Genomic DNA, 27973 nt, shown 5'->3' on the forward strand with positions numbered 1-27973 from the left:
GGGCGGAGTGTGGGCGCTATTGGGGGGGCGCCAGAAGGACGGCGGGGCGCTTGCCGGAGGGGGGGGCGGTGACGTAATAAACGCGCGTCCGTGGGGGGCCGGTGACGTAATAAGCGCGCGTCAGAGGGGGGCCGCGCGCCGGAGTGGGGGGCGGTGACGTAATAAACGCGCGCCCGTGGGGGTTGGTGACGCAATAAGCGCCCTCCGGGGGGGGCGGTGACGCATTAACCGCGCGCCCGTGGGGGGGGTCGGTGACGCAGTAAGCGCGCGCCGAAGGGGGGGCGCCAGAAGGACGGCGGCGCGCGCCCGTGGGGGGGCGGTGACGTAATAAGCTCGCGCCCGTGGGGGGCGGTGACGTAATAAGCTCGCGCCCGTGGGGGGGTCGGTGACGCAATAAGCGCGCGGCGGAGTGTGGGCGCGAGAAGGGGGGCGGGGCGGGGCGGGGCGGGGCGGGATGGGGGGTTCCCCGTCCCGGAGAGACGGCGGGGGCTGAGGGGAGCCCGGGGGGAGGGACCGGGGAATGGGACCCGCCGGAGCCCGGGGACCGCGGGACCGCAGGGCCCACAGCCCGCCCTTTGCAGGCGGAGAGCCGAGGTGCCCGGCCCGGCCCGGCCCCCCGCCTCACCTGGGGTAAGTCGCCTCGCTTCTCCCGGCCTCGGTTCCCTCGTCTGTCAAATGGGCGGGGGGGGGGGTGAAGACCGTGAGCCCCACGGGGGGCAACCTCATTACCTCCCGTCCCCTCCCCGGCGCTTCCTAGTGAGCGCTTAGCCGGTGCCATCGCTAGGGTTATTAGGAGGGGGGCCGGCAGGCCGGCCGGCCGGCCGGATGGGACCCGCCGGACGAGGGACCCGCCCGAGGGGAGCCGGCCCGACAGACCCAGCGCTCAGAGCGGTGCTCTGCACCGAGTAAGCGCTTAATAAACGCCATCAAAAAGAAAAAAACCCGCCTGAGGAGGGGGAGCGGCCGATTGGGACCCGCCGGAGGAGGGACGGGGGGCTGAGGAGGGGGACGGGGCTGACAGGACCGCCCCGAGGAGGGGGGACCCGCCTGAGGGGACATGGGGCTGAGGAGGGGGACAGGGCCCACGGGGCCCGCCTGACAGGACCGGGCTGAGGAGGGGGGACCCGCCTGAGGGGACATGGGGCTGAGGAGGGGGGACATGGGGCTGAGGAAAGGGACGGGGCCGACAGGACCGCCCCGAGGAGGGGGGACCCGCCTGAGGGGACATCATCGGGCTGAGGAGGGGGACAGGGCCCACAGGGCTGGGCTACCTGAGGAGGGGGCACCCGCCTGAGGGGACTGGGTTGAGGAGGGGGACACGGGGCTGAGGAGGGGGACAAGGCCGACAGGGCCCGCCTGAGGAGGGGGACAGGCCTGAGGAAGGGGACAGGGCCCACGGGACCGGCCCCAGGAGGGGGGACCCACCTGAGGGGACTGGGCTGAGGAGGGGGACATGGGGCTGAGGAGGCGGACAAGGCCGACAGGGCCAGCCTGGGGAAGGGGGACCCGCCTGAGGGGACATTGGGCTGAGAAAGGGGACAGGGCCCACAGGACCGGGCCGAGGAGGGGAACTGGCCTGAGGAGGGGGGGACCGGGCTGACGGGACCGGGCTACCTGAGGAGGCGGGGGACAGGGCCCCCGGGACCGGCCCGAGGGCGGGGGGACCCGCCTGAGGGGACGGGGCCGAGGAGGGGGGACCCGGCTGAGGAGGGGGACATGGGGCTGAGGAGGGGGACGGGGCCCACGGGACCTACCTGAGGAGGGGGACCCGCCTGAGGGGACATGGGGCTGAGGAGGGACATGGGGCTGAGGAGGGGGACAAGGACGACAGGACCCGCCTGAGGAGGAGGACAGGGCCCACAGAACCGGGCTGAGGAGGGGCACAGGGCCCGCGGGGCCCGCCTGAGGAGGGGGGACCCGCCTGAGGGGACATGGGGCTGAGGAGGGAGACAAGGCCAACAGGACCGGCCTGAGGAAGGGGACAGGGCCCACAGGACCGGGATGAGGAGGGGGGACCCGCCTGAGGGGACGGGGCTGAGGAGGGGGACTTGGGGCAGAGGAGGGGGACAAGGCCGACAGGGCCAGCCTGGGGAAGGGGACGGGGCCCACAGGACCCGCCTGAGGAGGGGGGACCCGCCTGAGGGGACGGGGCTGAGGAGGGGGACACGGGGCTGAGGAGGCGGACAAGGCCGACGGGGCCGGCCTGGGGAAGGGGACAGGGCCGACAGGACCGCGCTGAGGAGAGGGGACCCGCCTGAGGGGACTGGGCTGAGGAGGGGGACACGGGGCTGAGGAGGGGGACAAGGCCGACAGGACCCGCCTGAGGAGGGGGACAAGGCAGAGGAGGGGGACCGGGCCCACAGGACCCGCCTGAGGAGGGGGACAAGGCAGAGAAGGGGGACCGGGCCCACAAGACCCTCCTGAGGAGGGGGACAGGGCAGAGAAGGGGGACCGGGCCCACAAGACCCTCCTGAGGAGGGGGACAGGGCAGAGAAGGGGGACCGGGCCCACAAGACCCTCCTGAGGAGGGGGACAAGGCAGAGAAGGGGGACCGGGCCCACAAGACCCTCCTGAGGAGGGGGACAGGGCCAACAGGACCCTCCTGAGGAGGGGGACAGGGCCAACAGGACCCTCCTGAGGAGGGGGACAGGGCCAACAGGACCCTCCTGAGGAGGGGGGACCCGCCTGAGAGAACTGGCCTGAAGAGGGGGACATGGGCCGAGGAGGGGGACGGGCCTGAGGAGGAGGAGGAGGACACGCCTGAGGGGAACCAGGCTGACAGGCCCTCCTCCTAGACCGGGACCCCGCTGCTGGGTAGGGACCCTCTCTCTACGTTGCCGACTTGGACTTCCCAAGCGCTTAGTACAGTGCTCTGCACACAGTCAGTCAGGGCTCCGTAAACACAGTTGGATGAGTGAATGAATGACTGACAGGCCTAAGGAGGGGGACCGGCCTAATGGGACCCGCCCCAGGAGAGGGACATCGGGCTGAGGAGGGGGACCGGGCCCCCAGGACCGCCCATTCAGTCATTCATTCAATCATTCATCCCATCAGATCTATTCATAATAATCATGGCGGCATTTGTTAGCCGCTTACTATGTGCCGCTGCACCGTTCTAAGCGCCGGAGGAGATACGAGGCGATTAGGTTGTCCCATATGGAGCTCACAGGCTTCATCCCCGTTTGACAGATGAGGGGACTGAGACTCAGACAATAATAATAATAACAATAACAATAATAATGGTATTTTGTTAAGCGCTTACTATGTACAAAGTACTGTTCTAAGCGCCGGAGGAGATACGAGGCGATCAGGTTGTCCCACGTGGGGCTCACAGGCTTCATCCCCATTTGACAGATGAGGGAACTGAGGCTCAGACAATAACAATAATAATAATAATAATAATAATAATAATAATAATAATGATAGTATTTTGCTAAGCACTTACTATGTACAAAGTACTGTTCTAAGTGCCGGGGGGATACGAGGCGATCAGGTTGTCCCACGTGAGGCTCACAGGCTTCATCCCCGTTTGACAGATGAGGGAACTGAGGCTCAGACAATAATAATAATAATAGTGGTATTTTGCTAAGTGCTTACTATGTACAAAGTACTGTTCTAAGCGCCAGGGGGATACGAGGCGATCAGGTTGTCCCACAAGGGGCTCACAGGCTTCATCCCCGTTTGACAGATGAGGGAACTGAGGTTCAGACAATAATAATAATAATAATAGTGTTTTGCTAAGCGCTTACTATGTACAAAGTACTGTTCTAAGCGCTGGGGGGATACAAGGCGGTCAGGTTGTCCCACAAGGGGCTCACAGGCTTCATCCCCATTTAACAGATGAGGGAACTGAGGTTCAGATAATAATAATAATAGTAGTATTTTGCTAAGCGCTTGCTATGTACAAAGTACTGTTCTAAGCACTGGGGGGATACGAGGCGATCAGGTTGTCCCACGAGGGGCTCACAGGCTTCATCCCCATTTGACAGATGAGGGAACTGAGGCTCAGACAATAATAAAATAATAATGGTATTTTGCTAAGCACTTGCTATGTAAAAAGTACTGTTCTAAGCACTCGGGGGATACGAGGCGATCAGGCTGTCCCACGAGGGGCTCACAGGCTTCATCCCCATTTGACAGATGAGGGAACTGAGGCTCAGACAATAATAAAATAATAATGGTATTTCGCTAAGCGCTTGCTATGTACAAAGTACTGTTCTAAGCACTGGGGGGATACGAGGCGATCAGGTTGTCCCACGAGGGGCTCACAGGCTTCATCCCCATTTGACAGATGAGGGAACTGAGGCTCAGAGAAGTGAAGTGACTTGCCCAAGGTCACACAGCAGACAGGTGGGGGAGCCGGCATTAGAATCCGTGACCTCTGACTCCCAAGCCCCGGCTCTTTCCACTGAGCCACGCTGTATCTATTGAGCGCTTACTGTGTGCACTCTGCACACTTATCCTTGAATAAGGATATTCATTCATTCATTCAAGCGCTCGGAAAGCACAATTCGGCGACAAATAGAGACCATCCCAACCCAACAACGGACTCCCAGTCTAGAAGGGGGAGACACAATGATGGTATTTGTTAAGCGCTTACTATGTGCTGAGCACTGTTCTAAGCGCTGGGGTGGTAGATACAAGATTATCAAGTTGTCCCACACGGGGCTCACAGTCTTAATCCCCATTTTACAGGTGAGGTCACCGAGGCCCAGATAAGTGAAGTGGCTTCCCCAAGGTCACACAGCTGACAAGTGGCGGAGCCGGGATTCGAACCCACGACCTCTGACTCCCAAGCCCGGGTTCTTGCCACTGAATGCCGCTGCTTCTCAAAGATTGAATAACTAGATCCCCGGCCTGGGGGTCAGAAGGACCCGGGTTCCAATTCCACCTCCGCCACATGTCTGCTCTGAAACCTTGGGCAAGTCACTTCTCTGGGCCTCAGTTACCTAATCTGTAAGACATGAGGGTTAAGAGTGTGAGCCCCATGTGGGACAGGGACTGTGTCCAACCTTGTATCCACCTCAGCACTTAGTACAGTGCCTGGCACACGGTAAGCTAGTAACAATTATCATAATAATAATTATTATTATTCTTAGCATGTGGGTTTAGGGTTTTCTAGACTGTGAGCCCACTGCTGGGTAGGGACTGTCTCTATATGTTGCCAACTTGTACTTCCCAAGCGCTTAGTACAGTGCTCTGCACACAGTAAGCGCTCAATAAATACGATTGATTTAGGGGAAAGGAGAACTCCCACTTACAGTTGCATTTCCTTAAAGCTGGATCCCTGTGAGCCCCATGTGGGACAGGGACTGTGTCCAATCTTGTATCCACCTCAGCACTTAGTACAGTGCCTGGCACATGGTAAGCTAGTAACAAGTATCATAATTATTATTATAATTATCATCATGTGGGTTTAGGGGAAAGGAGGACTCCCATTTACAGTTGCATTTCCTTAAAGCTTGATCCCTGTGAGCCCCATGTGGGACAGGGACTGTGTCCAATCTTGTATCCACCTCAGCACTTAGTACAGTGCCTGGCACATGGTAAGCTACTAACAAGTATCATAATTATTATTATTATTATCATCATGTGGGTTTAGGGGAAAGGAGAACTCCCATTTACAGTTGCATTTCCTTACAGCTTGATCCCTGTGAGCCCCATGTGGGACAGGGACTGTGTCCAACCTTGTATCCACCTCAGCACTTAGTACAGTGCCTGGCGCACGGTAAGCTAGTAACAAGTATCCTAATTATTATTATTATCATCACGTGGGTTTAGGGGAAAGGAGAACTCCCACTTCCAGTTGCATTTCCTTACAGCTTGATCCCCGTGATGCTCCTTCTAAGCGTGGTTGAATTCTCATCATCCGATTAGAGATCTTTTCGGGGGCTGGTTCGTGGGCAGAAGGCAAACAGATTATTGATACTTGGTGGGGTGCGCTGTGACCATAAACTGGGCATTAAAGTGGCTGGTAACTTTCTTTGGTTGACTACTACGTCACTGTTGGATAGGGATAGTCGTTCATTCAGGCGTATTTATTGAGCACTTACCTGGGTGCAAAGCACTGTACTAAAAGCTTGGGAGAGCACAGTATAAGAAGAAACATTCCTTTTAGACTGTGAGCCCACTGTTGGGTAGGGACTGTCTCTATGTGATGCCAATTTGTACTTCCCAAGCGCTTAGTACAGTGCTCTGCACATAGTAAGCGCTCAATAAATACGATTGATTGATTGATTGATTGCCCACAACGAGCTCACAGTCGAGAGATCTGAGGTGCCTGTCGGGTTCGTCACGGCTGCCTCTGAACATCGGATGGGCCCTTCAGTTACCCTCGCTGTGGAAAACTCGTCGTGGGCAGAGAATGTGTCTGTTTATTGTCGTGTTGCACTCTCCCAGGCGCTGAATCCAGGGCTCTGCACACACTAACTGTTCAGTAAATATGAGTGACTGACTGTTGTTGTCAGGGAAGCGAGGAGGGAAGCTCTTTGTGTGTGTATGTGTGTGTGAGAGAGCGCTTGTTTGCTTTTCTTTGGAGACCTAAACTTCCTGACTCCAGTGAGGTTAGCGGACAGATTCTACACTCATCAGTCTAGGTCTAATTATAATTCATTTTTTTCCAATGGAATTTTCAGTAGTCTCCCAAAGCAAGCATTTGCTTACAGGCTCCCTTATTCATTCATTCAATCGTATTTATTGAGCGCTTTCTGTGTGCAGAGCACCGTACTAAGCGCTTGGGAAGTACAAGTTAGCAACATCTAGAGACGGTCCCTACCCAACAGCGGGCTGACAGTCTAGAAGGGGGAGACAGAGAACAAAACCAAACATATTAACAAAATAAAATAAATGGAATAAATATGTACGAGTAAAAGAAATAAATACATAAATAGAGTAATAAATATGTACATATATACATATTCATTCATTCAGTCATATTTATTGAGCGCTTACCGTGTGCAGAGACGGTCCCTACCTTATGCTGGAAGAGTTTTGACAGCTTAGGAGTCGTTAGACTCTCTTCAAAGGGACCCCTCTGGACGATCTTCTGTGAGGACCTTTGCACTTCGCAGGACCAGCTCAGTGAGGGGCCGGTTGGAAGATGCGTAAAGTTTCGCCATTTCTATAGATTATTTCTCATGAGTGGTAGGTGGGAACACCCTCTGTCAACCAGGCATTCATTCAATCGTAATTATTGAGCGCTTACTGTGTGCAGAGCACAGTACTAGCACTTGGGAAGTCCAAGTTGGCAACATATAGAGACGGTCCCTACCCAACAGCGGGCTCACAGTCTAGAAGGGGGAGACAGACAACAAAACAAAACATATTAAGAAAATAAAATAAATAGAGTAGTAAATACAAAACAAAACATTAACAAAATAAAATAAATAGGATAGTAAATACGTACAAAGATGCCCTCTGAGCATAAATCGAGCAAAATCCAACAGCCTTTCGGAAGGAATTTTTAATTATTTCAAATCAGGTACTTAAAAACCCCAAGAAAAAAGCCAAAGGAGGAACAGGACATTAGGCGTTAAAATGCAGTTACCATTTTGTGGCTTGGACTTGCATATGTCTAGCCACTAGTAGGAATAAGAACAATCCATATTGATAAAATTAGAGGGTTCTCCCTTCCTTTAGCAGCTTACATTTCTTCAGGTGCCCCCTGACATGCCTTCCGTCAAGAAAGAGACACATCTGTTTCAGTGCTAGTCTGGAACTGAAATGCTACTTTGGAATTGTTGTTTGCTTTTTCTTACCTGCCCAATTTCCTCCTTTCTGTTCCCCAGTTGACATTTTTCACCAAGTTCTCTGTCCTGCCACCGTTGACCTCTCCGGTACCTTCAAGAGTTGAGAGCTGGCGTGGCCTTGTGGAAAGAGCATTTTGCACATAGTAAGCGCTTAACAAATGCCATCATTATTATTACCGAGGAGGACCTCAGGCCTAATCCCAGCTCTTTCACTTGCCTGCTGTGTGGCCTTGGGCATGTCACTTCACTGCGCCTGTGTCCTCAGCTGAAAAAATGGAGTAAAATGATGGTTCTCCCTCTCAGACTGTGAGCCCCCATGGGATAGGGATTATCTTGCTCTGCTTAGCTTGGTGCCCACCATTTTTCAAAGTTGAGGGTTTAAGAAATGGAGGTCACCTTAAGATTTCTTTGTGTTGTATTTAAAGCTCATTAAAGAAAAGTAAATCTAAAGGTATAATAATTTTGGTACTTGTTAAGCGCATACCATGTCCAAGCACTGTTCCAAGTGCTGGGGTAGATACAAGTTAATCAGGGTGGACGTGGTCCCTGTCCCACACGTGGATCACAGTCTTAATCCCCGTTTTACAGGTGAGGGAATGGAGGCCCAGAGAAGTGAAGTGACTCACCCAGGGTCACACAGCAGACTGCGGCTCGTGGGCCTCTTGGCTGACTGCTGGGCTGAGCCGGACAACCAAAACTCACTGCTTCCTCTGGGCATCCTAAGTGGCCACCCCCGAGCTGCCCGGAATCCACCTCCCACTGATGCCCAACAAACCCACTTCTCTCCTGCAGGCCCCAAGGGTGGGGGGAAGGTATGGAGACTGTAAGCCCCACGAGGGCAAAGACTGTGTCTGCTCGTTGTACCAGTCTCTAAAGGAGAGAGGAAGAGATGCCAGCCTATGCCCGCGTAGTCCTTACCACGTTCCTCAATGTCGGGGTTTCCTCAGCGTCGGGGCTCGCCCTCAGGCTCCCACTGCTCTACATCATCATCAATCGTATTTATTGAGCGCTTACTGTGTGTAGAGCACTGTACTAAGCGCTTGGGAAGTGCAAGAATGGTTTGGAAAGAAGGAAGAACAGCCTCTGGGAGGCCAATGCCTGGTCCCGCTCCACCTGCCAGTGAGGGTGGATATTGGAGGAATAATAATGGAAAAAGTGGTTAGTGGTTGCATAAAGAGTCTAAATAGGATTTTAACAAGGCTTCACAGGTGGGTCTGTCAGATTGAAGGGGGAGGGAGTTCCAGGCCTGAGGTAGGATGCGGGCAAGGGCTCAGTGGTGAGTTAGACTAAACCCACTGTGGGAAGGGAACGTGTCTGCCGATTCTGTTGTATCGTACTCTCCCAAGTGCTCAGTAAGGTGCTCTGCACAAAGTAAGCGCTCAGTAAATACCGTTAATAGGCGAGGTGCGTTATCTAGCCTCCCCTATGTCCCCTCCATTCTACCCTTTTCCTTCCTTACAAAATCAGATGCTGGTAACTGGCCGCTGCTGTTGAAGCACCAAAAGAGGAATGGAACAATTTCTATTCCAGGTACGGAAACTGAAGACATAAGGCGCCTCCATTCAGGCGAAGACGGGCTAGAAGGGAACGCGACTGAAGTTTACAAAATTGGGACGATGGCAACCAAAGTGCTGACCACATCCCCCGCCGTCAGGATGAGGGACAGTCTATTGGGGCTTGGAGGTGGTAGATGCAGAGCAACGAAAGGCCAGCCGCCTTCTCGCAGAGGGTGGGAAGCTTACACGATCCATCAGCACGGAAAGTTGTGTGGGCCAAAAAGGTCAGGAGGGTCAACAGGACTTTGGATGGGAGGGCTACTAGAGCAAACAGCGTATCTGAGGAGGTGCACCTTGACCGCCGGCTGGATATCGGAGGGAGGGCGGTCGTCTGCCGGTCCTTCAGGTCCCGAGAACTCAGCGGCAGGGATGGTTGGCCTGAGCCAGGATTGTCTTTCTTCGGTTCTTACGTGAAGGAGCCAGAAAGGAAAGGCTCCGTGGCACAGAAAGCTCCTGAACAAAACAGTAGTTGCAGAGCCCCTGGGCCTGATGTGAGCTGCCAAGTCAGCAGGCACAAATGCAGTCTGTCAGTCACCTGGCTGTTGGGATGAAATTAATGGTACAGACTTTTAGAAATGCTGTTTCAGGTGGCCCTGCCCATAAGTTTTCCCTTTTTTTTTTTTTAACTCCACTAAATTTTGTCTCATGCAAACAGGCCAAATATTATTTCCTGGGGGAAGAAAGATACATCCGCCTTCTGCAAACTAGACAACATCCCTGTTCGAGGAGAGTGAGTGGAGTGGACTAAGAAAAACCAAAAATATTTTCCCTTAGCTGCTCCTTATCTACCGACCTCATCTGACAGCTAGACCCTGATTCTTATCTGTTTGGCAATTTGCAGCTCCTTTTTTATGGTATTTAAGCGCTTACCATGTGCCAGGCACTGCACTGAGCAGTGGATAGAAGCTAATCAGGTTGGACACAGTCCATGTCCCACATGGGGCTCACAGCTTTAATCCCCATTTTCAGATGAGGAAATTGAGGCCCAGAGAAGTGAAGTGACTTCACAGCAGACAAGTGGCAGGGCCAGGATTAGAATCCAGGTCCTTCTCTCAGCCCCGTGCTCTATCCACTAGGCTACACTACTTGTATCTCCTTGCTTAAGAGTACAAACTCTATGAGGGCAGGGATTTTATCTCTTCCTCTTTTGACCTGTTCCTAAATTATCAGTACGGTGCTCTGCACATAGGTCTTGATGATGATATTGATCTTGACATACTATCCCTTCTAGGGCAGTCTTCTCACTCCAGTCCTCCTCCCAATTATATTAATTTAAACTTTTATTAATAAAGATATTCCATTCATTTGAAAGACTTGAGAGAAGGAGTAAATTCTGTACATTGCTTAAATGTTAGTGGTTTTAGTGTAGTCTCCCATGTAAGATGTCTTTTTTGTGGGGGTTTTTTTAAGTAATTTTAGAAGCTGGCACTCATGCCGAGTTTGTAGGTGAATATGATGTAACCAAAAGCCAATTGTGAACAGAGGGGCATTGTATACTCCCTTGATAAATATTTGCTCTCTCATCACAAGTCACTGGTGTGGAATTGATGTGGGAAAATGTTGTTCGGGGGCGGGCACAGAGTACTTTATAATGAAGAGAGCCTTAAATACAATGTAGCTCTGCCTTTTGGCCTTAGGATTTCTCCGGCATTTGAAATTACCGATGGAGTTAGCAAAGCCAATCCACTCAGGCTGGCGAGGCCTCACGAGTCCTCATGGCAGTGTTTGAAAACTTGTTAGAAACAGCATGGCTTAGTGGAAAGAGCCTGGGCTTGGAAGTCAGAAGTCATGGGTTCTACGTCTACATCTCTGCCCCTGCTCTCTCTCCCTCCCTTCAGGCTCGGGTCTCCTCCTACCTTCAAGACATCTCCATCTGGATGTCTGCCTGCCATCTAAAAATATGTCCACGACTGAACTCCTTGTCTTCCCTCCCAAACCCTGCCTTCTCCCTGACTTTCCCATCACTGTTGACGGCACTACCATCCTTCCCGTCTCACAAGCCTGCAACCTTGGTGTCATCCTCGACTCCGCTGTCTCGTTCACCCCTCGCATCCAATCCGTCACCAAAACCTGCCGGTCTCAGCTCCGCAACATTGCCAAGATCTGCCCTTTCCTCTCCATCCAAACCGCTACCCTGCTCGTTCAAGCTCTCATCCTATCCCGTCTGGACTACTGCATCAGCCTCCTCTCCGATCTCCCATCCTCCTGTCTCTCCCCGCTTCACTCTATACTTCACGCCGCTGCCCGGATCATCTTTGTGCAGAAACGCTCTGGGCATGTTACTCCCCTCCCCAAAAATCTCCAGTGGCTACCAGTCAACCTACGCATCGGGCAAAAACTCCTCACCCTCGGCTTCAGGGCTCTCCATTACCTCGCCCCCTCCTACCTCACCTCCCTTCTTTCTTTCTCCAGCCCAGCCCGCACCCTCCGCTCCTCTGCTGCTCACCTCCTCACCGGGCCTCGTTCTCACCTGTCCCGCCGTCGACCCCCGGCCCACGTCCTCCCCCTGGCCGGGAATGCCCTCCCTCCACACATCCGCCAAGCTAGCTCTCTTCCTCCCTTCAAAGCCCTACTGAGAGCTCACCTCCTCCAGGAGGCCTTCCCAGACTGAGCCCCCTCCTTCCTCTCCCCCTCCCTCCCGCCTTACCTCTTTCCCCTCTCCACAGCACCTGTGTATATGTTTGTACAGATTAATTACTCTATTTTACTTGTACATATGTACTATTCTATTTATTTTATTTTGTTAATATGTTTTGTTGTCTGTCTCCCCCTTTTAGACTGTGAGCCCACTGTTGGGTAGGGACCATCTCTATATGTTGCCAACTTGTACTTCCCAAGCGCTTAGTACAGTGCTCTGCACACAGTAAGCGCTCAATAAATACGATTGATGATGATGATGATGATGTGGGATGTTTGTTTCCTTTTAACCGACTCGCACGCGAGGTTTTTCTAAGCCGTAACTCTGTTTCTCTCTCCAGCTGCGCGTGCGGATCGTAATGCGGCAGAAAGATGAAAGAACAGAAGATCGCCTTCCCCCGGAAAAGGATCCACTTCCCAGCCTGCTCCGAGAAACGGGCCACTGGGTTTTGGGGGCTGAAGCGGTTGTGCTTCCGGCAGAAGCTGTGCATCCTGCACAGTAAACGGGAGTGGCCGAGCACCTGGAGCAGGCTGTACGAGAGCCTCCGGCGTCAGAGGAAGGCGCTGAGGTTCCAGAGGAAGTGGGCTCGGGAAGCGTCGCTGGGCGCCGAGGCCCAGGTCGGCGAGGATCCCGGTCCCGAATGCCATCTCGAAGGAGATGGCCGGAAGGCGGCTTCGCGCTTGCCGGGGGGCGGCGTTTTCGGAGGGGCCGGTGACCGTGACCGAGAGACCGAAGCCGGTTTGACGACATCAACGGCGAAGGCCAACGGGGAAAACGAGGGGCCGGGGGATGAGAGCGGCACCATCGTGGTCACCTTGGGCAGGTGGAAGGGAAGGCACTATTGCCCCTTCCACCGAGGGCAGGAGCGGAACGGGACCCCCGGGGAATCCCCGAGCCCAAGGCCGTCCGGCCTCACCCGGCACGCCGGGAAGAGGAAATCGCCGCTGCTGATGTACACGAAACTGTCCGTGATCAGGTTTCGCCACAGGATCCTGAAATCCCAGCAGTTCAGGACGAGGAGCAAGCTGTGTAAACGGCGAGAAGGCCAGCGCAGCTGGGTCCAGAAGGTGACGGGGGATCAGCGGGAGAGCCTGCGGGAGAGGTTTGAAGCGGGAGGGTGGGATCCGCTCCCTCCGCCCGGACCTAAAGGCCTGGCCTTGCGTCGCCGGCATCGCTTCTCAGATATGGACAGTAATGCCGGCGGGCACGTGGCCAAGGGAAAGGAAGCCCACACGCCCGAAGGCCTCCCTAAAGGAAACGCGCCAGCAGACCCCGAACCGCCCGTGGCGGGGTCCGTCTCCTGCCTGCCGAATGGCAGCGCCGCCGGCCCCGCCCCTCAGTGGGGGAGCGTCCAGTCGAGCGGCGGCGGCGGAGAGCCCGCGTCCCGGGAGCGCCCCGGGAATCTCTTCCTCTCAGGAACTGAGGGAGAGAGTGCCGGTTCGGGTCAGGACGCTAAGGGTTCGCATCAGGTAAGAAGCGTCGCCGAGGACGGGATGAAGTTACTGACAGCCAGCACTGCCGACGAGGCAATGAGCGAAGACAGCCCGTCGGGCCCCGAACCCAGCTCCGTAGAGACCCTTCCGAACGAGGAGAGGCCAGGCCACACGGACGTGGAAGGGTCCCTCAACCAGGACGTCTTCAGTGCGAAGCTGCTGGACCACCCTTACTGTAAAAACCCCCTGGAGGCCCCCTTGATAGGTCCTGGACTCCAACTGGGAAGTCCGGTAGCGGGTGGGAAGAATGGCCAGAAAGCCTCTCCTGCGGACGATGAGGAGCTGTCATCCTGTCTCTGCGGTACGCACGTCCTTCAGGCGCATCCCACGCTCCCCTTAACTGGGCAGACGGAGTTGGTTCTTGCCCAGCCTCTTCTCCCGGACTCCTCCGCCTCTCTGTCGCTGAGCGGCTGACAAGTCGAGGGGCAGAGGGTCCCCGGGTCTTTTAGGCAAAACGGCCTTCTCTTTCGTGGGGGCAGAACGGGCGCTGGCATCCTTTCCTATTACCGGAAAGACTTCCAAGTCCGCCCGTTTGTTTCCGGGGAAAGCTTGACTCGCAATCTTTGCTTTTTATCTTTTGTCATCTCATTTTGATTTGCAGAGTGCCATGGCTTCACTGCACGTCCGTGTTTTTCTGTAGCTATCCTGTAGCATTTATTTATCTATTATTAGTTTTAAAACATAGGATTTCAGGAACATTGTATGGGAAAGCTGAATTTGGGCAATTTTAACCCCTTTTCCCACACTTACCATGCTACCAGACCTGGACAAGCAAGTTTGGCGAGAGAGCCGGGAAGTGACAGATGAGGAAATCTCTTAACAAATGACATCATTATTATCATCATTATTATTATTCCTAGGCGATTCTCGGCAAGCTTGCCTGGTTAATGCGGAAGACCGACGGGCCAAACGGACTCAGCGGCAAAAAATAAATCAGGAAGTCGTTGCTTAGTTTTTGGGCCCGCAAAGTAATGATGAGGCACCGTATATTTAGGGACCGCCCCTGTCGGGACACACCGTATTCGGGCAAGTAGATTGCCTGGATTGAGGGTTACTGGTAATGGTATTTAAGCACTTTCTATGTGTCAACTACTGCTCTAAGCTCTGGGTTAGATGCAGGTTGGACACAGTCCCTGTTCCACACGGGGCTCACCCTGTACGGAGGAGGGAGAACAGATGTTGCATCTCCGTTTTACAGATGAGGGAACTAAAGCCCAGAGAAGTTAAGTGACTTGCCCATGGTCGCCCAGCGGGCAAGTAGCGGAGCCGAGGTCCTCTGATTCCCAGGCCTGTGCTCTCTCCTTTAAAGGATCCGTTTCACTAAGAGAACGCCGGAAAGCACGTCCCTCAGGTTGACTCCAAATTTCAGTTTTTGCTCTCTTGGTACTAAAAGAGGATTCTTGTTCCAAACTGCCTCCCTTGGAATGAGGTGTAGAGTCACGGGGCCGGGGGAGGAAGTGAAAATCCAGGGGGAACAAAGCAACGTGAAGCATGGGATTTCAGGCCCTGCCCCTGTCTTACCGTCCTCTAATCTGTAAGCTCGTTGTGGGCAGGGAATGTGTCTGTTTATTGTTGTTTTGTATTCTCCTAAGCGCTTAGTACAGTGCTCTGCACACAGTAAGAGCTCAATAAAAACGATTGACTGACTGACTGACTGTTTTTCGTGCCCGCCACTGCATCTTTTCCCCAAAAGGACCTGACCACTGGATTTGGCCTCCAAAACAGAGTCTAGAGTGCATAGAAGCATTCAGGAATCCATTTTGGATCTCAAAATAAGTAGGCATTTTAAGATGTCTCTGTCACCTTTTGGGCATTTCATGCCAGCTTATTAGCCCTAACGTGAGCCAGGCCTTTATCGGTGGGTTTCTGATCCCTAACGTTAGTGGAAAAACCTCAACCACAAGCTATGCAACTGTCATGAGACGAGGAATTTTGTAAAAACCACGGGGAATCCAGATACTGATTTTTCATAGTAAGAAACCGAGTTCCAGATTTTAGCATCTGCTTCTGGAGTAATTTTAATTATACAGCTGTTTCATCTAGAGTTTGGATTAATGGGTTTTACCTGTCGAGTCAAGTGGTCTAGATTCCCACCCCATATTAATCAAGAAAGAGTTCTTTATCCCTGTGACTTTTCCTCTCAGTGGGCCTCTGTGGGGAATCATGGGGATTTTATTTGCAAGTGCTGTGCTTCAAGGGGACCAAGTATGTCCTGTTTAAGCTGGGAGACGTGCTTTAGTAAAGTTGATGGACTCTCTTTCTTTTTTTTCTCCCCCTTTCGAATGTATATCAAGGATTCTTGGATGAGATTATGAAGAAATATGGCAGCTTGGTTCCCCTCTGTGAAAAAGACGTCCTTGGAAGATTAAAGGATGTCTTTAACGAAGACTTTTCCAATAGGTTTGTAGATGGTGACAGATTTTTAAATCCAAAAAATAAATTCTAGTCTCTCTTTTCAATTTTGGCAAGATTTTTTTTCAGTAACTTTATCTTTTCTCTCTCACCTCCCTGATCCTTTCTCCCCCCTCCCCACGGTATTTCTTCTTTCCCAAATCTCCCTATGTTTCAGAAAGCCATTCATCAATAGGGAAATTACCAATTATCGGGCCAGGCATCCAAAACCTTCCACTTGCAACTTTCGGATCTTCTACAACAAACACATGCTGGATATGGACGATCTGACGACACTGGATGGTCAAAACTGGCTGAATGACCAGGTTAGAGAAATTTCCCGTTGAGCTCAGAGGAAAGTGGACTGAGATCTTTAGCCGCCTTTTGGACTGCCGTTTTAGTGCGAATCCACAGGCAGGTAAAATGCCTGAGGTGACCCTGCATTCTCCTCTTACACAGGTGCCAGAGTGTAACCTCCATGCTGGGGAGGAACAAAATGGCCTTTGGCCCCGTTTCACCCTCCCGGGCACTTACTACAGTGTGTTTGCAAGCAGTGGGGGCTCAAAAAGCACCATTACTACTAATACTACCACTGTTTCTGGAAGCTAATAGTGCCATCCCCTATTGTCTTCAGAATTCACCAACCACCTGCTGTGTGCAGAGCACTTAAATAGGAGTTGGGGAACATACACAAAAAGTTAAAAAAAAAAAACCTGACCCCTTCCCTCAAAAAGCTGCTTACCCAATGGGGGAGCTGGCCAGACACAGATCCACATTAAATATATGTATTTATAAGAGTAAGAGCTGTGTGTATATACAGTGTGTGTGTATATATAACTTGTACTTCCCAAGCGCTTAGTACAGCAGAATTCACCAACCACCTGTTGTGTGCAGAGCACTTAAATAGGAGTTGGGGAACGTACACAAAAAGTTAAAAAAAAAACAACCTGACCCCTTCCCTCAAAAAGCTGCTTTACCCAATGGGGGAGCTGGCCAGACACAGATCCACATTAAATATATGTATTTATAAGAGTAAGAGCTGTGTGTATATACAGTGTGTGTGTATATATAACTTGTACTTCCCAAGCGCTTAATACAGTGCTGTGCACACAGTAAGCATTCAATAAACATGATTGAATGAATGAATATATATATATATATATATATATATATATATATATATATAAATTAATTAATGTTGGTAGTTGTTAAGCACTTACTATGTGCCAAGCACTAGGGGGGATTCAAGATAATCAAGGTTGTCCCACAAGGGGCTCAGTCTTCATCCCGATTTTACAGAGGAGGTCACTGAGGCCCAGAGAAGTTAAGTGACTTGCCCAAAGTCACACAGCTGACAAGTGGGAGAGCCGGGATTAGAACCCACAACCTCTGACTTCCAAGCCCGGGCTCTTTCTACTGATCCACGCTGCTTCTGTATATATTTTCTATAGAGAATATATATATTCTCTCTCTCTCTCTCTCTCTCTATATATATATATGTGTGTGTGTATTTATATGTACACACTCTATATATGATAGATATAGAGAGTGTGTGTGTATATACACTCTCTATGCATATATCTAATAGATATATATTTCTAATATATATCTAATAGATATATATCTGATATATATATCTAATAGATATATATATCTAATAGATATATAGAGAGTGTATATATATAAATACGCACATACACATATACAGACACACTCACTACCCTTGTTAACAAAACAAGGAAAATGTGGAATAAATGAACTGGTCTAGCCATGCTACAAATACTGTGGGTGATTCATGGGATTATCAGATTATTAGGAGTTAGGGAAAGCTTCCTTAATAATAAGAGTAACCGGAATTTCAGCGCCGATTATATGTCAGGCGCTGTACTAAATGCTAAGTTAGGAACAGTGCAGTCAGATCAGAGGCAGTTCCCGTCCCACCTCAGAGGAAGGAGGAGGGAAAACGGGTATTTTAGTCCCCATTGCACAGATGAGGAAACTGAAGCAAAGAGAAGGCTTGACTTAGCCAAATTGGTACAGCGGGCACGTGGCGGAGCTGGGATTGGAACCGAGATCTCCTTACTCACAGCTGTATACTCTTTGCACTAAGCCATGCCGCTCTCTGGAGGGTTTTGAAGGTGTAGAGGCCCATGGTCTGGTGGACTTGAGGGTCTGGGGGAGCACCGTGCTCTGGAAAGGGTATGTATGGAGTACAGTTCTTTGCACACGGTAAGCAGCCTCTCCCTTCAGTTTAGTCATAGCTTCCGTGGCCTACTGGATAGAGCACGGGCCTGGGCGTCAGGAGGACCTGGATTTTACTCCCGGCTCTGCCGCTTGTCCGCTGTGTGACGTTGGGCAAGTCACTTCTCCGGGCCTCAGTTTCCTCATCTGTAAGATGGGGATTGACTGAGCCCCACGTGGGACAGGAACTGTGTCCAATCTGATTATCTTCTATTTACCCCAGCTCTTAAAACCGTGCCTGGCACATAGTAAGCGCTTAACCCGTACCACAGTGTTCACCGTTATTATTACCGTCGTCAGTTCAAATCCCGGCTCCGCCGCTTTCTTTCATTCAGTCGTGTTTATTGAGCGCTTACTGTGTGCAGAGCACTGTACTAAGCGCTTGGGAAGTACAAGCTGGCAACACATAGAGACGGTCCCTACCCAGCAGCGGGCTCACAGTCTAGCCACTTGTCAGCTGTGTGACTTTGGGCAAGTCACTTAACTTCTCTGGGCCTCAGTTCCCTCATCTGTAAAATGGGGATACGCGAGACAACCTGATCACCTTGTCAACTCCCCAGCGCTTAGAACAGTGCTTTGCACATAGTAACTGTTTCATAAATGCCATCATTATTATTACTATTATCGTTATTCTATCCATCTCACTGGAGAGATGTTCACATCTGGTTAATCGTGGAAAAAATTCCCAGAACTGGATTTGTGTTTTTTGCAGGTGATCAATATGTACGGTGAACTGATAATGGACGCAGTCCCAGACAAGGTAAGTGGCTCAGTTGTGGCCAAACAGCTCAACGTCTCATGGGTCAGCAGTGTTTTAGATTTGGACCAAACTTAATAGGACTTTTCTGGTTGGTATGTCCTAGGTTCACTTCTTCAACAGCTTTTTTCACAGACAGCTGGTAACCAAAGGATATAATGGAGTAAGAAGATGGACTAAAAAGGTACCCTTGAAAGTATTTGAATCGTTTTGGCTGCCGAGTAACACCTGAGGCGAAAACGAAAGAAGCCTCATAACTGATCTGGCAGTTATTGTGTGTGACATCTTTCATCGAAAGCCGTCCTCACAGCCATTGCCGTTCTTCTAGGTCTTCGGCTAATACGTCTACGAAGGACGTGACCCTCCCAAAGCAGCTGTCTGTGGTCTAATTTCCCTGAAGCGTGGTTAGCCAAATTGCTAATAGATGGAACGCTTTAAGACTGAATGGTCAGCACACAGCTTGACCTTTGGATAATTTGCAGAGTTGTTTTGATCAAGGGATGTATCTAGCTGTTGAAATCCTGAGAGGAATCCTAGGACGAAGCTGAAACGAGTCAAAGATGCTGTTGGAGTTAACTGCTGAATATAAAGATGCCCTTTCTTCATGCTGTCTCTTAGATGTCAGTTCCCTATTATGTAATCTAGAGCAGAGTGGTCCATACAGGAACAAGGGAGAGGGTTGAACCTATAATTGCACACTACTGTCTGTCCACAGTGGAGTTAAGTGAGTTTTTTGGTGGGGTCTTTTTTTTTTTTTAAATGAAAGGATAGTTTAGCTGCTCATTCTCCCCCCGACTCCGCGGTCCCTCAGCGTAGAGCCCTGCACAGGTACAGGTGTGGAGCCCACAGGCTGATGCACCTGGGCTAAAAAAAACCCAAAACCCAAACCCTCAGCCATTTCAGACAAAGAGGGGTGGGAAGGTAACCCGAATTGGGGTTAGCTGCAGGGTAATTGGTAAATCGTATTACCAGAAAACGATGTGGCTCGCCTGTGGTAACTGTATTCTCTTTTCCAGGTGGACTTGTTTAAGAAGAGACTCTTGTTGATTCCTATTCACCTGGAAGTCCACTGGTCTCTAATTACTGTGACCCTCTCTAACAGAATTATTTCCTTTTACGATTCCCAAGGCATTCATTTTAAGTTTTGTGTTGAGGTAAATTAACCTGTTGCCACTAAACTGTGATGGTCTCTGTGGTTCACGCCGAATACCAAGGTCCTCTTTTCTGTCCTCAGAGGGAAAATCAGAGATGTGGAAGGACTGTAGACCCTAGGTCCGCAATGAAGGATTTTGGTGGGGGAGAGGGGGAAGGTAGGGAGACCATCTCCCCGTTCTTCCAAGCGTCCTTCAGTGTGACTTGTGGGGCGAAGGGGTTTAAAGCTGAAAGCGGCAGTATCGTCCCGCGGCAGGGTCATAATTAGCTCTGAAAGCCCTCGGCAACCCCGGCTCTTCGGGGAGGGCTCCCACACCTCTGAATGTGGTGAAGATTGGGGCAGGGCAAGGCTCCTCAGGGGGCTCGGTGCCAGTCCAGGGACAGGGCAGGACGGCGGGTGTTCTCCCACCGATCATTCAATGATCTGGGATCCGGCCCTACGAGGCACGTCCTGTCCACTCCCGATGTAGTGGCAGTGAGAAAGGGAGCACTGGCCCGACCCGATGTGGCTCTTTTTCAGTTTCTCGTTCGCGATAGCCACGAACGCAGTGGTCATTTAGCGTCCCGGTACTTAGACAGAGTCGAAGGACTGGCTAGATTCCCCACATCCTTAAAAGGGGTTTTCAGAAGGGATCCGGTAGGTGTCCGGCAGAGCGGGCACCCGACGGAACGGACGCGGTCCGTGCCGTCGTTCGCTGGCGGAAAAATGAGGACAGAAATGGTGCAGTGCCCATAGTAACGAAAAAGAGAACTCACGTGTTCTGGGTGAGATGTGTCTTTCAAAAGGTCGGCGGAGCTGAGTGTCGTAGGAGTATCAGCCTAGCAGGTCAGCACAGCAGTGGTGTCGTAGCGGCGATTTGCAGTCGTGGCTGTTTGGAGTTGAAGCTCAGCTTTTCAAAATCAGAATCATATTGCTGCTGGGTCCAGGATGCGTAGTCTACTGGGGTTTAGTGGGCACTGTCCCGCAAAAAAGGAAGGGTTGTTTTGCCTGCCGATTCCGTCGGCTTCACAAAACCACCGGAGTGAGGCATCAGACCTAATTTATTAGGACCACATGATGGTCATGTGGGCCGTCACCTGGGAGGGAAAGCCTCTCAAGTGGGATAGGTTAGAAGCGTTAAGGAGCCTTGCCTTCAAATGGGCCGGTAGTTTTCCAACTGAAGTAACGTGGGGAGCCAGTTCTTCATCCAAGCCCCTTTAAAGAAGAATGGAATTGTACCGTGCGGTCCACATGCTTCTGTACCACTGGAAAGAGCCCGGGCTTTGGAGTCAGAGGTCATGGGTTCTAATCCCAGCTCCGCCCATCGTCAGCTGTGTGACCTTGGGCAAGTCACTTCTCTGTGCCTCAGTCCCCTCATCTGTAAAATGGGGATGAAGACTGGGAGCCCCCCCGGGGGGCAACCCGATCACCCTGCATCCTCCCCAGCGCTCAGAACAGCGCTTTGCACACAGTCAGCGCTTCACAAATGCTGTTATTATCCAACATTGCCTCCTCTCCAGATATGCCGGTGGGGGAAGGACGTTCCCTAGTTTCCCGACAGCATTCTGTCCAAGGCACAAAGAGACGACACACGCGGTGGGAGAATCTGAATGGGTGTAAATGTTCCACAGAGGCTAGATTTGGAAACTTACTGATCGGCCAGACGCTAATTAGGCGGCGAGCGGGGAAGAGCTAGGGGAGTTTTTGCAGTTGTGGAGTGGTGCAGGAAGATCTGCGTTGAGTGGCATGGGCGTCAGAGGTCCAGGAGCTAAGTATTCGTGCCGTATCAATCAATCAATCGTATTTATTGAGCGCTTACTGTGTGCAGAGCACTGTACTAAGCGCTTGGGAAGTATTTGGCCTAGTGGATAGAGCAAGAGCCTGGGAGTCGGAAGGACCTGGGTTCTAATCCCGGCTCCACCACGTGTCTTTTGTGCGACCTTGGGCAAGTCACTTCACTCCTGTGCCTCAGTTTCCTTAATGGTTTAGACTGTGAGCCCAGTGTTGGGTAGGGACTGTCTCTATATGTTGCCAACTTGTACTTCCCAAGTGCTTCGTACAGTGCTCTGCACACAGTAAGCGCTCAATAAATACGATTGATTGATTAAGCCTTGGATTGGGTCCATCCCGATTAGCCCGTACCTACCTTAGCGCTTAGTACAGCGTCCGGCACCTAGTAAGCACTTGATACCATTAAGAAACTTTTGTAATCATTTCACTCAAACATGTGATATAATCGAGAGCTTTTTAGTAGCACCACTCCTGGTACAGCAGTTTACTTGACACCGGGTATCAAATCGGAAACATAAATACATTTAGCTTTGTACCACTGTGGCTTCTTTAGTTACTAAAGTCTCTCAGCATCAACCAAATGAAACCAGTGCTCCGTCAGATTGGCAACCTGCTCCGTATATGGCGAATTGGCTTTATATCGCTTGCACCTAAATATCTCTCCATTTCCTAAACTGTGACCCCTACTAGAGACGGGGTCCGTATGTAACTCTCGCTTGTATACTCTTTCCCAGCCCTTAGTACAATGGAAGCAGCGTGGCTCAGTGGAAAGAGCCCGGGCTTTGGAGTCAGAGGTCATGGGTTCGAATCCCCACTCTGCCACTTGTCAGCTGTGTGACTTTAGGCAAGTCACTTCTCTGGGCCTCAGTTCCCTCACCTGTAAAATGGGGAGTAAGACTGTGAGCCCTACGTGGGACAACCTGATCACCTTGTAACCTCCCCAGCGCTTAGAACAGTGCTGTGCACATAGTAAGCGCTTAATAAATGCCATCGTTAATTAATTAATGGTAGGCACAGAGTAAGAGCTTTTAATAAATACATATTACTACTACTACATTCCCTATCGAGGACAAGTAGAACACAAGAGCGTAAGCATATATGCAAGACGCCGAGTGGCTTTTCAACAGCAGGAACTGTCCCTATATGCTGCCAACTTGTACTTCCCAAGCGCTTAGTACAGTGCTCTGCACACAGTAAGCGCTCAATAAATACGGTTGATGATGATGATGAAAGCGTTGAATGAAATGTGGCACGTTATGGGCACACTTTAATTTCCCTTTTTCACAAACCACTGGGATAAGCATTAGTCTCATTGGGCTCAAGAAACAGTTTCTGTTCTTTGAGAGTTTCTGGCTCTTTCGAATCGGCACTAAAATGCACGGTACGTTTTAAAATAGCCAAATATTACTCTGGTTTTTTTTTTTTTTCCTTAAACCAGAATATAAGGAAGTATTTACTGACCGAAGCCAGAGAAAAGAATCAACCCGAGTTTCTTCAGGGTTGGCAGACAGCCGTTACCAAGGTAAGTGTGCAAATGGAATAAAAGCCAAGGCAATTCCAGGCGAAGGGCTAATTGCAAGCTGGTGGAGGAGGGACAGGGGGACCAGTCTCTAACAACTGGTTCAAAGACGGGTATTAATTAACGGAAAGAAGCCAAAGAGAGCTTATTAACACTGAGTTGCCTGCTCCAAAGAAGCCACGACCCTAGAGACATAAAGTCCAGCGCATTGTGAGTAGGAACCCGGGTCCTTGCTCGGAGCAGGTGATCTTATTTTGTTTATACTCATTTTGTTTTGTACTCCTGGACTCCCTTCCCCGCCACAGCCACCCTTTTCTTCTCCTTCCTCCCCCTCGTCTCTCTCCTCGTGGACGGCGGAACGGAGTTTTTTTTGCTCTGAAACACCCACATAGTTGACCATTCAAGACAAGACAAAGCGTGGCTGATTACTGCATGTGGGTCTTTCCCTCTGACCCATTGCTGCTTTGGTAAAATTGAAGCTGACTAGCAGAAACACAGGTGAATAAAACCCATCGATTTTCTTTTTTAAAGTCGTCTTTGAGATGCTATTATTAAAGATTGTTAGAGCTCGCAGATGCCCGGAGGGTTGAATTATCTACAGCTCAACAGTATAGTCACATGTGAGCCCACTGTTGGGTAGGGACTGTCTCTATATGTTGCCAATTTGTACTTCCCAAGCGCTTAGTACAGTGCTCTGCACATAGTAAGCGCTCAATAAATACGATTGATGATAACGTTTAAAAAAAGTTTTAGAACTCTTTCATAGTACTGGGCCATTTGTGTTCTAAGAGAGTTCCCCCCAAATTCAACAGTATAGTCACATGTGAGCCCACTGTTGGGTAGGGACTGTCTCTATATGTTGCCAATTTGTACTTCCCAAGCGCTTAGTACAGTGCTCTGCACATAGTAAGCGCTCAATAAATACGATTGATGATAACGTTTAAAAAAAGTTTTAGAACTCTTTCATAGTACTGGGCCATTTGTGTTCTAAGAGAGTTCCCCCCAAATTCCTCTGTAGATGATTTAAGTTTAAAGAAAACAAATTTTACCTAAAGGGATTCAATACTCAGTTTAAGTCTCTCTCTCGAATCAATCAATCAGTCGTATTTATTGAGCGCTTACTGTGTGCAGAGCACTGTACTAAGCGCTTGGGAAGTACAAGTTGGCAACATATAGAGACAGTCCCTACCCAACAGTGGGCTCACAGCAGTGTGGCTCAGTGGAAAGAGCCCGGGCTTTGGAGTCAGAGGTTGTGGGTTCAAATCCTGGCTCTGCCACTTGTCAGCTGTGCGACTTTGGGCAAGTCACTTAACTTCTCTGGGCCTCAGTTCCCTCATCTGTAAAATGGGGATGAAGACTGTGAGTCCCAAGTGGGACAACCTGATTACCTTGTATTTACCCCAGCGCTTAGAACAGTGCCTTGCACATAGTAAGCGCTTAAGAAATACCAACATTATTATTATTATTATTAAAAGGGGGAGACAGAACAAAACCAAACCAAACATACTAACTAATCGAATGATTAGTATCTGTTCTCAAACTGAATTTCTTCCCCCAGAGCGTATCCTCATTAGTTAAATTGTAAGGAGGTGCGAGAACAGACCTGATTCCTCTCTGGGTATATTGGTGTGCGCAGTTTCAAGTTCTTTCCTCTAAAAATGCAGAGTTTCAATAGGTTAAACATATTGAAAATAATTGGGAGTTGAAGATAAAGGAATAACCAGGAGAGAAATTCAAGGAGGGAGAGACAGAAACAAAAGAAACAAAAGCCTTCCCAGACTGAGCCCCTTCCTTCCTCTCCCCTTCGTCCCCCTCTCCATCCCCCCATCTTACCTCCTTCCCTTCCCCACAGCACCTGTATATATGTATATATGTTTGTACATATTTATTACTCTATTTTACTTGTACATATCTATTCATTTTATTTTGTTAGTATGTTTGGTTTTGTTCTCTGTCTCCCCCTTTTAGACTGTGAGCCCAATGTTGGGTAGGGACTGTCCCTATATGTTGCCAATTTGTACTTCCCAAGCGCTTAGTACAGTGCGCTCTGCACATAGTAAGCGCTCAGTAAATACGATTGATGATGATGATGAAAAGAAACGTTTTTGAGCTGAATGCTCCAGAAATCTCAACCAAGCAGTCATTTCTCGAGGGATTACCGTGTGCGGAGCACGGTACGAAACACTTGGGAGAGTAAAATTCAGCAGAGTTGGGAGACACAATCCCTGCCCACAAGCCAATTTACAGCCCCGGGGCGGGGAGAGAGACATTAAATTACCGATACGAACGAAATGGTTGGCGACCTCTCGTCGTACAGGGCATCTTTCACTTTCTGTAGGGGATGAGCTGGCCTCCCACTCTTCCCCTCTTACCCAACTGTTGGTTCAGTTGGAAACAGTGACCTCTCCGGCTCGTGGATAGGCCTTGACCCTGGTCCTCCTTTCTGGTTAATTTATCAACTTGAACACTTTTTTTCCTCTTTTTCCCCCCCTCTCAGTGCATTCCACAACAGAAAAATGACAGTGACTGTGGAGTCTTTGTGCTCCAGGTAAGCAAGTACTGCAATTTTGACGTACGCGATGGGATGGAGGGTGGGGTGCGAGAGAGGCGGCAAAGGAGGGGGTGAGAGAGATTTGGGGCTCCGAGATGGCCCACTGTCACAAAAGTTGTCCGGGATTTTAGGGAAAGGAGGCTGTGCGGTTCAGTCTGTCTTGTCTGCGTTTTTAGTTACCGATCGCCCCGAACCAGGGGCCAGAATGACGATGATGGTGGTATTTAAGCGCTTACTGTGTGCAAAGCACTGTTCTAAGCGCTGGGGAGGTTACAAGGTGATCAGGTTGTCCCGGGGGGGCTTACAGTTTTAATCCCCATTTTACAGAGGAGGTAACTGAGGCACAGAGAAGCGACTTCCCCAAAGTCACACAGCTGACAGTTGGCAGAGCCAGGATTTGAACCCAAAGCCCGGGCTCTTCCTACCGCAGAATGGAGCCGACAGAGTGTTAATTTTCAGTGGGGCTGGTCCGGGGCACACGTGAAGGCCAGGGGACAGCAAGCCCGTTTAAAAATGATGGGTTGGTAGGGCACCAACCCGGCGTTTCAGCGGACGTTTCTGGGGCTTCTCTTTTTCTCAGTACTGCAAGTGCCTCGCCTTAGAACAGCCTTTCCAGTTCTCTCAAGAGGATATGCCCCGCGTGAGGAAGAGGATTTACAAGGAACTGTGCGAGTGCCGGCTCATGGACTGACCCGAAACCGAGGCTCCCGGGGGCGGCGGGGCCTGGAGTTGCGCGTTACTTGAATCTTAAAACACCTTCTTGGGTTTTTCAGATGTCGCGGACGGGCGGCCGCCGCCGTTACCTCAACCCGATCTCTCTCCTAACGTGTCGCTTCGGCTGGTAGAGAACCGAACCGAACCGCGTGAGGCTCCCGATCCCTCAATGTCCGGTTTGGCTCCCTCCTTAATTGCGTGGGATTTCCTTTCCCGTATTTAATATTTATTACCCCAACGCATGCATATAGGCAAAGCATGCGGTGCAGAGTATTAAGAAACTAGTAGATTCGGTGCACCTTGGAACTGTAGCTAGAAACGAAACAATACCGGTTTAAAAGGCGGGTCAGTAGCTAAAGATGCAGGGTCTGTTTTTCACTCGGCCGAACACGTCGAGAGCAACAACAGGGGTTGGGTGCGGACTTTCGGAGGGTCTGCCGGCCTTTCCTCCGCACCTCGCGTTACGGCTGCGCGGGAGAAGCGACGTCGCGGCAGATGCGGCGATCCATCCTCTGAATTACCTGTGATAAAAGTGGTCAGATACATTCCTAGGTCCCCAACTATTTCAAAAGGAAAGTAGGGGAAGGGCACGGTCGTACTACGGAGTAAATTACCTACGGCCCCTTGTGCCCACTCGGGCCCGGACGGAAGAAAAACTAGGGATTTTTCCACCGACTTTTAGTTCAGCGAACGATTTACGTTTAGAAGTTTTGTTTATCTGTTTTTAGATCACCGTTCTCCCTCTCAGTAGCCAGGAATTAGCTGCAGTGTTTTTGTGGGACGAGACCTATAAAGTAACTGTGGCTTGCGAATGTATGTTTCAGAGCAGTTTAGGATTTTCTTTTCACCCTCGCATGGGAGGATCGGCTTTGTCAGTGCTCTGCACACAGTAAGCGCTCAATAAATACAATTGAATGAATCCTAGAACTTGCCCTAATCCGAATTCGACTTGGACTCTCCCGTAGCACGCTGCTCTTTTTGCGACTTCGAACTTTTAAGCAGCGTGGCTCAGTGGAAAGAGCCCGGGCTTTGGAGTCGGAGGTCATGGGTTCAAGTCCCGCTCTGCTGTCAGCTGCGTGACTTTGGGCAAGTCACTTCACTTCTCTGGGCCTCAGTTGCCACAACTGTCAAATGGGGATTAAGACTGTGAGCCCCCCGTGGGACAACCTGATCACCCGGTAACCTCCCCAGTGCTTTGAACAGTGCTTCGCACATAGTAAGCGCTTAATAAATGCCATCATTATTATTATTAAGTCAGAGGCAGTTTAAGGATGCCTTCACGTCAGTACGTTAATGCTCTATAGAAATGGATCTTGCATCTTTAGCTGTGTGACATGTGTCTTCAATGAAATGGGGGAAAATAGATGCATGTTTTTTGAATGACTATAAAAGAACCGTGTATATAGATGCCATAAGCTTTGTACAGAACCCTACTAAGTGAA

At 50.6% G+C, this 27973-nt stretch overlaps 1 protein-coding gene across 5 annotated transcripts; it reads left to right on the plus strand.

The window, feature by feature from the left end:
* Nucleotides 1-521: 521 nt before the first annotated feature.
* Nucleotides 522-27455, plus strand: SENP5 (SUMO specific peptidase 5). 5 transcript variants are annotated; one of them, XM_038748951.1, is made up of 10 exons: nucleotides 522-630; nucleotides 12283-13736; nucleotides 15730-15835; nucleotides 16005-16152; nucleotides 18780-18827; nucleotides 18931-19008; nucleotides 19841-19978; nucleotides 23186-23269; nucleotides 25764-25814; nucleotides 26591-27455. In XM_038748951.1, exons 2-10 carry the CDS (start codon nucleotides 12314-12316, stop codon nucleotides 26660-26662), a joined length of 2148 nt encoding a protein of 715 aa, XP_038604879.1. In that variant the 5' UTR covers nucleotides 522-630; nucleotides 12283-12313; the 3' UTR covers nucleotides 26663-27455. The 5 variants fall into 5 exon arrangements, with proteins under 5 accessions (XP_038604879.1, XP_038604880.1, XP_038604883.1 ...); XM_038748950.1 differs by having other exon boundaries at nucleotides 523-630; nucleotides 26398-27455; XM_038748952.1 differs by lacking the exon at nucleotides 18931-19008 and having other exon boundaries at nucleotides 26398-27455.
* The last annotated feature ends 518 nt before the right edge of the window (nucleotides 27456-27973 follow it).

Source organism: Tachyglossus aculeatus, chromosome 7, assembly GCF_015852505.1.
Source record: "Tachyglossus aculeatus isolate mTacAcu1 chromosome 7, mTacAcu1.pri, whole genome shotgun sequence".
In the NCBI taxonomy this organism is placed as follows: Eukaryota; Metazoa; Chordata; class Mammalia; order Monotremata; family Tachyglossidae; genus Tachyglossus; species Tachyglossus aculeatus.